The 11,648-nt window shown below is 49.4% G+C and overlaps 1 protein-coding gene across 1 annotated transcript in view; it reads right to left on the bottom strand.

Annotated features, from left to right (window-relative positions):
• The window catches only part of AGRN (agrin), a gene marked incomplete at its 5' end in the record, with an annotated part of 55,297 nt that overhangs the window by 27,337 nt on the left and 16,312 nt on the right, over positions 1-11,648 (bottom strand). Inside the window, 7 exons of the mRNA XM_029286565.1 lie at positions 3,992-4,156; positions 5,949-6,065; positions 6,514-6,619; positions 8,440-8,588; positions 9,554-9,606; positions 10,427-10,493; positions 10,714-10,908. Coding sequence (XP_029142398.1) covers positions 3,992-4,156; positions 5,949-6,065; positions 6,514-6,619; positions 8,440-8,588; positions 9,554-9,606; positions 10,427-10,493; positions 10,714-10,908 — 852 coding nt within the window. The remainder of the gene's footprint in view (positions 1-3,991; positions 4,157-5,948; positions 6,066-6,513; positions 6,620-8,439; positions 8,589-9,553; positions 9,607-10,426; positions 10,494-10,713; positions 10,909-11,648) is intronic.

Below are 11,648 nucleotides of genomic sequence, written 5' to 3'. Positions count from 1 at the left end.
TTTAAATGCCCCCGTTTTGATTACGGGTTTTTCTTCTGAAAAGCAGATCATGAATCTATGAAATTAAAGCCGACTTTTCTATTACTGTCTGTCTGTTCCTTCGCTAGCTGGAGACTGAACGTAACACCTTCCTGCATTTAAAGCAGGCTGGCTGGGCTAAGCCGCTAAAGCCAGCCGGAACTCAAGCAGAACTGGGCCCGGATGACTTCGCGGGCTCTGATACGGAGAACCAAAGTAGGGATTTAGGGACCCCCCTCCTCTGTGTAAACAGTGCAATAAGACCATCTGGGGGCACAGAGGGAGGTGGAAGGGTGCCTTCTCTACTAGAAGGAATTAGGAGCGAGGAAAAAAAAGCTACACCTTGATAGACTCCACCTTTGGCAGGTGCTCTTTGGAACGGGGGAAAAGATAAAAAAAAAATTAAAGACTTTGCCATTTGTCTTTTTGTCGTTCTTCTCTGAATCCGGCGTCCAGGCCACCCCACACCTCAAAATGCAGAAGAGGTGAGACGAGAGGAGGAAAAGTTAGCGGAGAACACCCCCACCCATCGTTCCCAGCAGTTCAGCGATAAATCTCTTACAGGGAGTATCTTGGCCTTGCTCCCGTTTCAGCCGATGATGATGCGATTAAGGCAGCCCAGTGCAAAATCCCCCAGTCGCTTCTCTGGCATCTAATTACCTCCCTGTCTTTGTGTGTGCACAGGCTGGTGTGTGTGTCTCTGTGTGTGTGTGTGTGTCGCACGCACACCCAAAGATACATTTGATAAGTACCAAGGGGCAACGCCGGCTCCCAGCAACCCAAACTGGGAGCCTGTGGTTTAATTTCCCCACCTGATGCTTCACTCAGAATTTTATTTTATTTTTCACACACACCCCCTTTCTACTCCTTCTAATGGGGAGGGAGCCTGGCAACCTCCAGCAGTCTCCATTTCAGGATTGACTACTCCGACTACTCCAGAGAGAGAAGAGATGTGCCTGTGATCATTTTTCCGCACTTGCCGTGTTTCGGTTTCGTGCGGATGCTCACACACACGCACACGCAGGCATTCTCCTCTTCTCGGCTGTTTGTAGTCGCTTCCAAATAACCCTCTTTTTTTTCCTCCCCCCTCCATCCTCCCCTCCCCTTTTTTTCCCCATTTGCCATTTTATTGATTCCTCTGCTTTGATCGTCAATGGACCTTGAAATTAAGACAGGCTCCCCCCTCCTCCCTTCCTCCCTCTGCCCCCCCCTCACCCTTCACTTTCTTGTTTGCTGAAGGAATAGCTTGTCAATACAAATCTGGAGCAGCCGACATAAATCTGATCAGCTCCCTTGCTTGCTGGACTGTAATTTGGTTCCTATTTCCCCCCAAAGAATCATAGGGCTGGGAAGAGACCTCAGAGGTCTTCTAGTCCAACCCCCCCCCTGCCCTTATTCCAATGGGTGTCCAATCTTTTCTTGAAAGCCTCCGGGCGATGGAGCAATTCAGGGGAGGGAAGCTGTTCCGCTGATTGAGACGGAGGCGGTATCATATGGAAGTGCCAGATTTTATTTTATTTTTTTAAAAAAGAGGAGCGAAATAAGAAGATAAAGAGAAAGGAAGCGTGGCTGGGAAAGAAGAAAAATGTCAGTCACGATGGGACTCGCTCTTGGTTTGAAGAATTCCTGTACACCGTTTTTAGCGCATCCAAAACACGAGCCAGGTGCAGCGAGCAAACTGTGCTGGTGGGCTGTGACTTCATCGATTTAAAATAAATTAAAAAATCAGAGACGAGCCTTCACAATCCTTAAAAGAATTTGTGTATTTTCCTCTCTCTGGATTAAAGAAATCTTGATCTATAAATCCTGTTCCCCCTCTTCACGTTTCCAGGTTCTGGTAGATATTTTTATCACACACAGACAGGTGGAATAACACCAAGTGTCATGGAAGCACAGAGCTAAACGACACACATTCTGTACAGGTATTTCTCGACTTAATAATCCCAACTGGGCCCAAAATTTCTTTTGCTAAGCCAGACAGTGGACGGAAGGCTGAGTTGACCCTGAGCTGGTGAGAATAAAGAAGGACGAGGGGGGACATGATAGCAGCCTTCCAATATCTCAGGGGCTGCCCCAAAGAAGAGGGAGTCAAGCTATTTTCCAAGGCGCCTGAAGGCAGGACAAGAAGCAACGGATGGAAACTCATCAAGGAGAGAAGCAACCTAGAACTAAGGAGAAACTTCCTGACAGTTAGAACAATTAACCAGTGGAACAACCTGCCTCCAGAAGCGGTGAATGCTCCAACACTGGAAGTTTTCAAGAAGAGACTGGACAGCCATTTGTCTGAAATGGTATAGGGTTTCCTGCCTAAGCAGGGGGTTGGACTAGATGACCTCCAAGGTCCCTTCCAACTTTACTATTATTATCATTATCCTCTCAGCAACTTTAAGCTGAGGCCTTGTTCCGTACCAGGATGAAATAAGGATGCTTCTTGTAGTAGGAAACTGCCAAACAGGCTTAAGTTCAGAGCTTCTGCTAACATCTGGAGGGAATTTAAGAACTCCCTTCTCACGGGGACTCCTGCTAACATCTGGCGAAGAGCACGGCAAAGTCCACAGTTAGACCGCTAACATCTGGACAACACTTTGCTGGATTTACCCTGGAGGTCTTCTTCCCAACAGCGAGAAAAAGAAACGGGATGGTAGCTTAACACCTGGAAAGGCATCAGGGCATTTCTCTCCAACATCTGGAGTCAAAAACTCTCCCAGTGGCGGAATCCGATCGGATTTCGGCCGACGCAACTTCATTCCAGGAAAAAAGAGTCGGTGAGACTGCCCGGCGTTTTTATAAACTTGACTTAAAGCTGCGGCTTTCAATTAAAAACGCGCGCACGGCTACTCAACCCCAATCTGATCTCTTGAAAAAGGGGCTGCTGGTTATCCTCTGTTTTCGTAATGACTTCTTTCGCAGGTGCCGGGTGCGATCTGACCTCCCGCTCTCCGGAGATGCGGAGCGACTGGAGGATGGAAGGTGAGAAGTAATTTCCGCATCGCACCTCCATCCGCGCTCTCTGCCCCACAGGTAAGGCGGAGACAATGAGAAAATGAAGCTGAATTCGTTCTGCTATTAGCCCAAGGAAGGCATCAAGAAATCAAAGCTTATTATCTCAGCTGAGATTCTGAAGGGCCTTCCCTAAATGGGGGCCTGGACTAACTCCCTCGAACCCAGCTCCAGAAGGGGGGGGGATGTAGGTCCAAATCCATCGAGTTGAGAGTGTCTATAATAATAATAATAATAATAATGATGATGATGATGATGATGATGATGATGATGATGATGATGATGATGATGATGATGATGGTGGTGGTGGTGGTGGTGGTGCTTTGGAGAATAGCTTGACCCCTTCTTCTTTGTGGCAGCCCCTCAAATATTGGAACACTGCTATCGTGTCTTTGTAGTCATTTTAATTAATACTGCGAATCTTTTAAAAAGTGGAATTCTGATTTTAAAAGGAAGGAAGGAAGGAAGGAAGGAAGGAAGGAAGGAAGGAAGGAAGGGAATACAGAATAACAAGACTTGGAAGGGACCTTGGAGGTCATCTAGTCCAATCCCCTGCTAAGGCAAGAAACCCTATACCATTTCAGACAAATGGCTGTCCAGTCTCTTCTTAAAAACTTCTTAAAAACGTCTCGTTCCAGACACCCAGACGTCTCACACCACTGCAATAAATATACAGTGGTGACCATTTGAAGTTTCAACAGCACTGGAAAAAAGCAACTTAAGTTTTTCACGCTGATGACTGTCGCAACACCCCCCCAGGGTCACGTGATAAAAATTCAGCCGCTTGGCAGCTGTCTCGTATTTGTGACGTTTGTGACAACCTAAAGATTCGAGGCTGATGACTCGCCTAACTCCTCCACCACCTCCCACTCTTGCCTGCTCTTCTCCTACACTGAATAGGGGAGAGGAAACGAGTTCTAACCCACCCCCCTTCCAACATTTTTCCACCCGGGCGGCAAACAGAGATACTCACGGGTACAGCCACTCTTGCGGTCCGTGACGATGCCGCGGAAGTTCCAGAAACCGGGTTCACAGCGGTCACATTTCAGCCCCCCCACGCCAGGTTTGCAGGAGCATTGGCCTGTGGTGGGGTCACAGCTCCCTCCGTAGGAGCCGTAGGGGTTGCAGTGGCAAGTGCCTATGAGACAGGAGGAAGGGAAAGGGTTAGCGCTCAACGTCGGCTTGGCAGAAGAGCCCACGGCCCCTTGGACAGGCTTCGTAACCGAGGCAGAGAAGCATCTTCAAAGGAGAGCGACGTAGAACAGAGAATCCTAGGGCTGGAAGGGAACTTGAAGGTCTACTGGTCTGACCCAAAGGCACCTGGGCTTCCTTTGTTTTTCCTTGAAGATGTTTCGCTTCTCATCCCAGAAGCTTCTTCGGTTCTGACTGAACGGTGGGGAATGGAAGGATTTATATTCCTTGCAGTCATCTGATTGTTAGCGCTCCCTCTGAGAGTCGTTGGAGGTTTATCTGTGCCCTCAGAGTCACCCAGATAATGCAAATGGGTGTGGAATCTCCTTGGAACTGCCGAAAGGACCGTGTCGTAGACAGGAGATATGTGGTTTCGTATCCCTCCCCCTCTGTTGAGAGAGGGCTGTTCAGTTTTAAAGGAGATGGCCTCTTGGACCATGACCTGGATGACTGAAGATCTCAACAGACATTCTTCTAGTCCAGGGGTAGGCAACCTTGGCTCTTTTATGACTCGTGGACTTCAACTCCCAGAATTCCTGAGCCAGCATGGCTCAGCTTGGAAACCTCTCCCTTTCCCCTCTGCATGGCTGGCTCAGGAATTCTGGGAGTTGAAGTCCACAAGTCATGAAGGGGCCATAGTTCCCCATGCTGGCTGAGGACTTCTGGGAGTTGAAGTCCACCAGTCATAAAAGAGCTGAGGTTGCCTACCCCTGGTCTAGTCTAACCCCCTGCTCAAGGCAGACTATATAGCATCGCGGCCAAACAGTTGACCAGTCTATGTTTGAAAACCGCCAATGGTGGAACACCCACAAGCTATTCCATGGATTAATTGGACAGCAAGCCCGGTGATTACTCTGCCCGTCAACAACATAGCTCAGGCTTCTAGTTCTCATTATTATGTGGTAGAAGAGATGCTTAATTTCAGTTGGGTGATGTGACTGGTTCCAACACAGCCCAAAGGGGAATTCTGGAAACTTCCCAGAATAATTTCTGAGGTGGTGGTGGTGGTGGTGATATCTAGGGCGGCCTGTGTCAAGCACACAACCAGAATTTAGCTTGAATTTCAGAATTTCCACGGACGGGAGTCGGGCACCCTCCCATCTGAACTGAAGAGACAAACCGCCACGGGACTCAAAATAAAGTAATTGCCCGAGGCCAGGTTGGGAAGGGTTAGGGTCTTCAGGCTGCTCCCAAGCAGACGTGAGATTATGATTTCCAGCTGAGCTTCTGGGCGACTTCACGGCATCAATTATCAAGGCGACCCCAGGAGGAGAATCTGCCATTTCTGTGGATTCTGCCGCTCTCTGGGTCAACAACTCTGGAGCCATTAAAATCGCTTTTGGAAGGCGGCCGTTGCTGCATAAATGACCCGGTGCACGAAATGCCTCTACCGAACCGCAAACAAGGCCGCCGCATTCCCGCCGGCCGCTCTAATGGATGCCCGCTAACCAGCTGGCCCTCGGCCTCAGCTGCTTAAAATGCCACCAACTCTTTCCTCGTCTCGTTAGGCGAACAAGATGGCTCCGGCTAATTATTCCATAAAAATTTAATAAAGTCTGCATGGGTGGGCTGGAAGGCGGTGGGGGAGGCCAGGGGAAAGGCAGAACAGATTGAGGTAGAGGAGCGTGCTCTGTCCCCGGGCCCTGAAGAGTGCCAGGGAAGACCCCCCCCTGCCCCTCCACCCTGAGCTCAACGTGAAAAGCCTTGTTTCCAGGCCCCAAAGAATGGCATCTACTTACTGGGGCATCCAGCCGATCCCACTCCGAGTGCCAACGTCACGTTGTCTGGGCAGCAGCCATAAACCGTTCTGCTACAGTGAAGGAGCTCTGGCGAAGACGGCGGAAGAGTGGGGACCCCTGGAAAGAAAATTAAAAAATCTCGTTTTAATGACGACGCCACCAGCAAGTAGCTGGTTGTGTTGTTCGGTTGCGGTTTCCAACTCTTCACAACCCCACGGACCACAGCACGCCAGCCCCCCTCCACCCCTCCTGTCTTCTACTATCTCTCTGCATCCGCCCAATCTCATATCCACGGAACCCATCTATCCATCTCCTTTTGCTTTCCATCTTTCCCCCCCAAAAATCAGGATCTTCTCTTCTCATCTGGCGGCCAAAGTATCTGAGCTTCAGCTTCAGGATCTAATCCTCCCAAAGAATAGTCTGGGTTGATTTCCTTCCTTCGAGGTAGGCCGGGCCGAGAAGCAGACCCTGCAGTGTTGGCAAAAATGCCGGCTTCGGGATGTAGGATGTCAGGAAAGACCTCTCCAAAATCTTTGGTTTCTACTAGCCCGGGTGCTGAAATTACCTCGGCAGGGTCCCTGGCTTGCCACGTAAATGTCCTGGCGTTTCTCGCAGCGGGATTTTTTCAGTTCACACTCGTTAGCGTAAGCTGCCCCATCTGACCCGCACACCTACGTTGGGGGAAAAGCAGAGGGTCTTGTTACAGAAAGAATTGGGATGTCGGAGCTCGGACCCCCCAAGTAGAAACAGGCTCCATTTGTTTAGCTTTATTAGAAGTCAAGCACACTGTGGTAAGTTAAAGTCAGAAGTCTTTACTCTTGCTTTTCTCTTTACTGTTTTTTTACCTATTCTTTAAGAAATGCAAAAGTGTTGAGGTGGTTTATATGGTAAAAATGGGATTTCAATCTTTAAACGTCATTAACTGTTGAGAAAAATCTTCACCAGCAAGAATACTTTTGAACTTTACGGGAGAAACAAATCTAAATAAGGACTGTAGCAGGATATAAGATGAGGCAACCAGAATGATGATAATGATGATGATAATAATTATAATTATAATAACCTAGAACTAAGGAGAAACTTCCTGACAGTGAGAACAATTAACCAGTGGAACAACCTGCCTCCAGAAGCGGTGAATGCTCCAACACTGGAAGTTTTTAAGAAGAGACTGGACAGCCATTTGTCTGAAATGGTATAGGGTTTCCTGCCTGAGCAAGGGGTTGGACTAGATGACCTCCAAGGTCCCTTCCAACTACTACTACTACTACTACTACTACTACTTCTTCTTCTTCTTCTTCTTCTTCTTCTTCTTCTTCTTCTTCTTCTTCTTCTTCTTCTTCTTCTTCTTCTTCTTCTTCTTCTTCTTCTTCTTCTTCTTCTTCTTCTTCTTGTATTATTATAATATTATTACTACTACTACTACTACTATTACTACTACTACTTTCCCTCTTCCCAGCAGCTCCCTCCCCCCCCCTAGCAGGCTGACATTTAGCAAAGCAAGGCTGAAGCTCAGGATGGCAGTCCTGACACAGAGCCTTTGAGGGTCAGTGCCTCGCTTGGGAGCAGGCCTACTCATGGTTCGGAGCCTCAGTGTAAACCCTCAGGACCACCAGCCGAGCCTTCGGTGTAGCTCTTGTGCAGTTCTACCCCAAGGGAGCATCTGGGCTGTACCGTTTTACGTACTTAAGAGGTTGAGAGCCACCCAAGCTGGCGCCTTCAAGGCTCTTTTTGGGAGAAAAATTATTCTCGCAGATTCGAGGTGCAGATTTAGGCTAAGCCTGGCAAGTAAGTAAATAAGCAGGTTGGACGGATTCCTAGATCATTCTGCCTGTGTGATCTCTTGGCATCACAAGAGGGGGAAAAAAAAAAAGAAGAAGAAGAAAGCTTCATTCTAATCTCCCCGGTTCGGAGAACACATCTGCTGGCATCCAGGATGTCATACACGCAAGGAGTTCCTGCGCTTTCCACTTTGCCCGTCCATAAAATATGCAAATGCATGCCAGGGAAATTAATGAGAAACAGGAAAAAAAACCAAAAACAACAACCCAGAGGGCAGAGAAGCATTAAAGACACAACAGAGGATTTGACTCAGCCCTCTCTGCAAAAGCCTGCCACAGAATATCAGGAGGTGTTCAGGAAAGCATCAAGACCAACCGTAAAACTTGGTGGACTTCAAAACCCCCAGAATTCCCCAGCCGTCCATGCCTCCTGGAGGAATTCTGGGAGTTGAAGTCAAGGGTCTTAAAGTTGCCCACTTGAACACCTCTGCCGCAGGCCAGCCCTTTGCTCTGTGCAGAAAATCAGACTATCTAAATCAGTGTTTCCCAACCTTGACAATTTTAAGGGATGTGGACGTCAACTCCCAGAATTCCACAGCCAGCAATGCTGGCTGTGGAATTCTGGGAGTTGAAGTCCACATCCCTTAAAATTGTCAAGGTTGAGAAACACTGATCTAAATTATGCGGCCGCTCCTAGAGATATCTCCTCTTACCACGTTCTGCGGGACGGTCCTACAGGTGTAGTCGCAAACGCAACGGTCATCTTCCATATCCTCGTCCCACGAGCCCCCGTACTTCCGGCAGCTGTCTCGCTCACATTCAACGGCATCTCCGTAGCCAGACCCACCTCCTGAACCGCACTCTGCGTGAGAGAAGAACAGCCCACTTCAGGCGGGAAACGAAGTCAAGTTTCTAGACCTGATTATCGACATTTTTTGGGGGGGGGGCTCTCTGACTTGGATCCGATTCCTGGCAGCCGCAGAGATGCGTCTCAGTAGAGGCACCCACACAAACCGTGAGATTTTACAGAATCTTGAGGCTAGAGAGAAGGCCTTCTGTGGAGGAAATGGCCTTTCTTCTCCTTCTATCTCAGCGTGATCTCTCCCGGGTGGATTTCTGGATGATCCTGTGGGCAGAAACGTGGCCTTTTTCTGGCCTGGCCTGTTGGTCTAGCAACATCTCTGGGATTTTGTGGTGGTTTCATCCGGGTATTAACCCATATGGAAGGGAGAAGGAAGGAAATGGAGGGAGGGAGGGAGGGAGGGGAGGGAGAGAAGAAAGACAAAAAGAGGGAAGGAGAGAAAAAAAGGAAGGAGAAGAAAGAATGAATAAGAGGGAAAAGGAAGGGAGGAAATAAGGATAGAAGGAAAGGAAGGAAAGAAGGAAGAAAGGAGAAAGAGAGGGAAGGAAGGAAAGAAGGAGGGAAGGCGGAAGGGAAGAGAGAGGAAAGGAAGGAGGAAAAGACAGAAGAGAAGAAAGATGGAAGGAAGGAGAGAAGGGAGGAAATAAGGAGAGAAGGAAAGAAGAAAGGAAGGAGGGAGGGAGGGAGAGAGAGAGAAGGAAACAAAGAAAGAGAGCCTTGCAAGCATCCCTTTCTCTCACCTCCCTCAATGCTCTGAAGTGTGAAATTAAAGCACTGAAATCACTCCTGGTGGAGCCCTATTACTGCCCATCACCTTTCATTATTGGCAGCTCAAGAGACAATGGGAGGGAAGGAAGGAAGGAAGGGAGGGAGGGAGGGAGGGAGGGAAGGAAGGAAGGAAGGAAGGAAGGTCCCTAAACGAATGGATCTAAGTCGAGGATCCCAGCTGAGCACGGAAGACTCACCATCTTCGCACGGACCCCTCTTCACCTGGAGGTCAAGAAGGAAGACGACCGTTCTGCGGTCCGCGTCGAGCGTCCGCAACAGCATTCACTCCGGCAACGACGGTGTCTGCGCCCTGTTCCCGACGACGAGCGTTGCCCCCGTCTCCGTGACGGGCAGGTGTGTGAAACGGGGTTTCCTCGTCTGACACCGGGGTGTCCGAAGACGTCTCTCCCCCTCTCTCTCTCGAGGAAGAGAAGCCCATGAAGGAAACCAGTCAAGGAGAGAAGCAACCTGGAACTAAGGAGAAACTTCCTGACAGTTAGAACAATTAACCAGTGGAACTCCTTGCCTCCAGAAGCGGTGAATGCTCCAACACTGGAAGTTTTTAAGAAGAGACTGGACAGCCATCTGTCCGAAATGGTATAGGGCTTCCTGCCTGAGCAGGGGGTTGGACTCGATGATCTCCAAGGTCCCTTCCAACTTTATTATTATTATTATTAGTAGTATTAAGGGATTTCAGGAGAGTATTTGTAACCCAGGGTTGAACTGTGGGGTCCTTGGTGCTCTCTGAGCTTGGCAGTCTTCTTGCAGACGTTTCATGACCCAACTAGGTAACCTCATCAGTGCTAGAAGGGAGTGGGGTTTGCAGAATGGAGGAGGAGGAAGAGGATTATGGGGTCCTTGGTGCTCTCTGAGCTGGGTGGCTTTCTTGCAGACGTTTCATGACCCAACTAGGTAACCTCATCAGTGCTAGAAGGGAGTATGGTTTGGGAAGGGGAGGAGGAGGAGGAGAAGAAGGTGGACAACTGTGGGGTCCTTGGTGCTCTCTGAGCTTGGTGGTTTTCCTGCAGACGTTTCATTACCAAACTAGGCAACCTCATCAGTTACATTACAAGAGTGTACTAATGTACACTAACGTGGCCTGCCCTGATGAGGTTACCTCGTTGGGCAATGAGACGTCTGCAAGAAAACCACCAAGATCAGCCAGCACCAAGGATCCCACACACACACACACACAGTTACTTTAGCTTTTAAGCGGCTGGTTTGGAGGGGAAGCGGCTTCAAGGAGAGGGGAAGCGCACGTGCCAAGGGGTACGCCAAGGAGAGGGGTGGTGGGCATAGGCAGCCTAGATCTGGAAGGACCCTCCCAGAGGGGAGGGGAAAAAAGACACAGACTTACTGCAGCTGCCTTGGGCTGCCACCTCGATGGAGACCTGCTGGATGCAGGACTGAACGTGGAGCTCGCACTCGCTCCCGTAGGTGTTCCCGTCGGTTCCGCACACCAGCTGAGAGGAGGCGACGCACTCGGTGGGACACACGCACTGGCCCGTCTCGGCCTCGCAGATGGCACCAAACTGGCACTTCCGACAGCGGTCTGGAAATGGAAGGGGGAGAAATCTGGAAAAATGAGCATTTTAGCAAAATCCTTTTAAACTCTCCTTTTTTTCCCCCAAAGGAGGTTTAGGCTAGCATTTTCCCTCGGGATGGGCTGATTTCATGGATAGCCACAGGGCTGCAGGACGCCCTCACCAAGGAGAGGGATGATGGGCCTTGGAGTGCACCCTCTTCAGCCTGGATTTCGGGGGTCTCGTTCGGGAATAACGTTAGCAAGAGGAGGTAGGAATGTTGGAGTAACAGGAAGACCCCGGAGAGGCAGTTTGTTCTATCGGTGAAGGCACCGGACTTAAAACTGGGAGACCCTGAGTTCCAGTCCTGCCTTGAAAACCAGCTGGGTGACTTTGGGCCAGTCCCTCTCCCTCGGCCCAACCCATCTCACAGGGTTGTTAGTGTTGTTGTGGGAAAAAATAAGAGGAGGAAGAAGCTGCGCTGGGTATGTATGCTGTCTTGAGGCTTTTTTTTTTGTAAAATAATAATAATAATAATGAAAGTGGGATACGAATGAATAAATAAATAGAAGTGATGGCTTGAAATTCTGGGCAACTGATGCCAGTCGGTTTCAAGGTGTGGACAAGAGGTAGAGCCAGCAGTCGGCTCAGTCTCCTGAGTGAGATGATTGAATACAGCACCGGGGGGGGGGGAAACAAGGGTGAGTGGTGGGAGGAGGAGGAGGAGGAGGAGGAGAAGGAGAAGAAGAAGAAGAAGAAGAAGAAGAAG

This window comes from Protobothrops mucrosquamatus, unplaced genomic scaffold (genome assembly GCF_001527695.2).
Source record: "Protobothrops mucrosquamatus isolate PMUCROS unplaced genomic scaffold, P.Mucros_1.0 scaffold4088, whole genome shotgun sequence".
Lineage (NCBI taxonomy): Eukaryota > Metazoa > Chordata > Lepidosauria > Squamata > Viperidae > Protobothrops > Protobothrops mucrosquamatus.
Note: the sequence above shows the minus strand (reverse complement) of the source record. Positions and strands in the feature narration are given on the sequence as shown.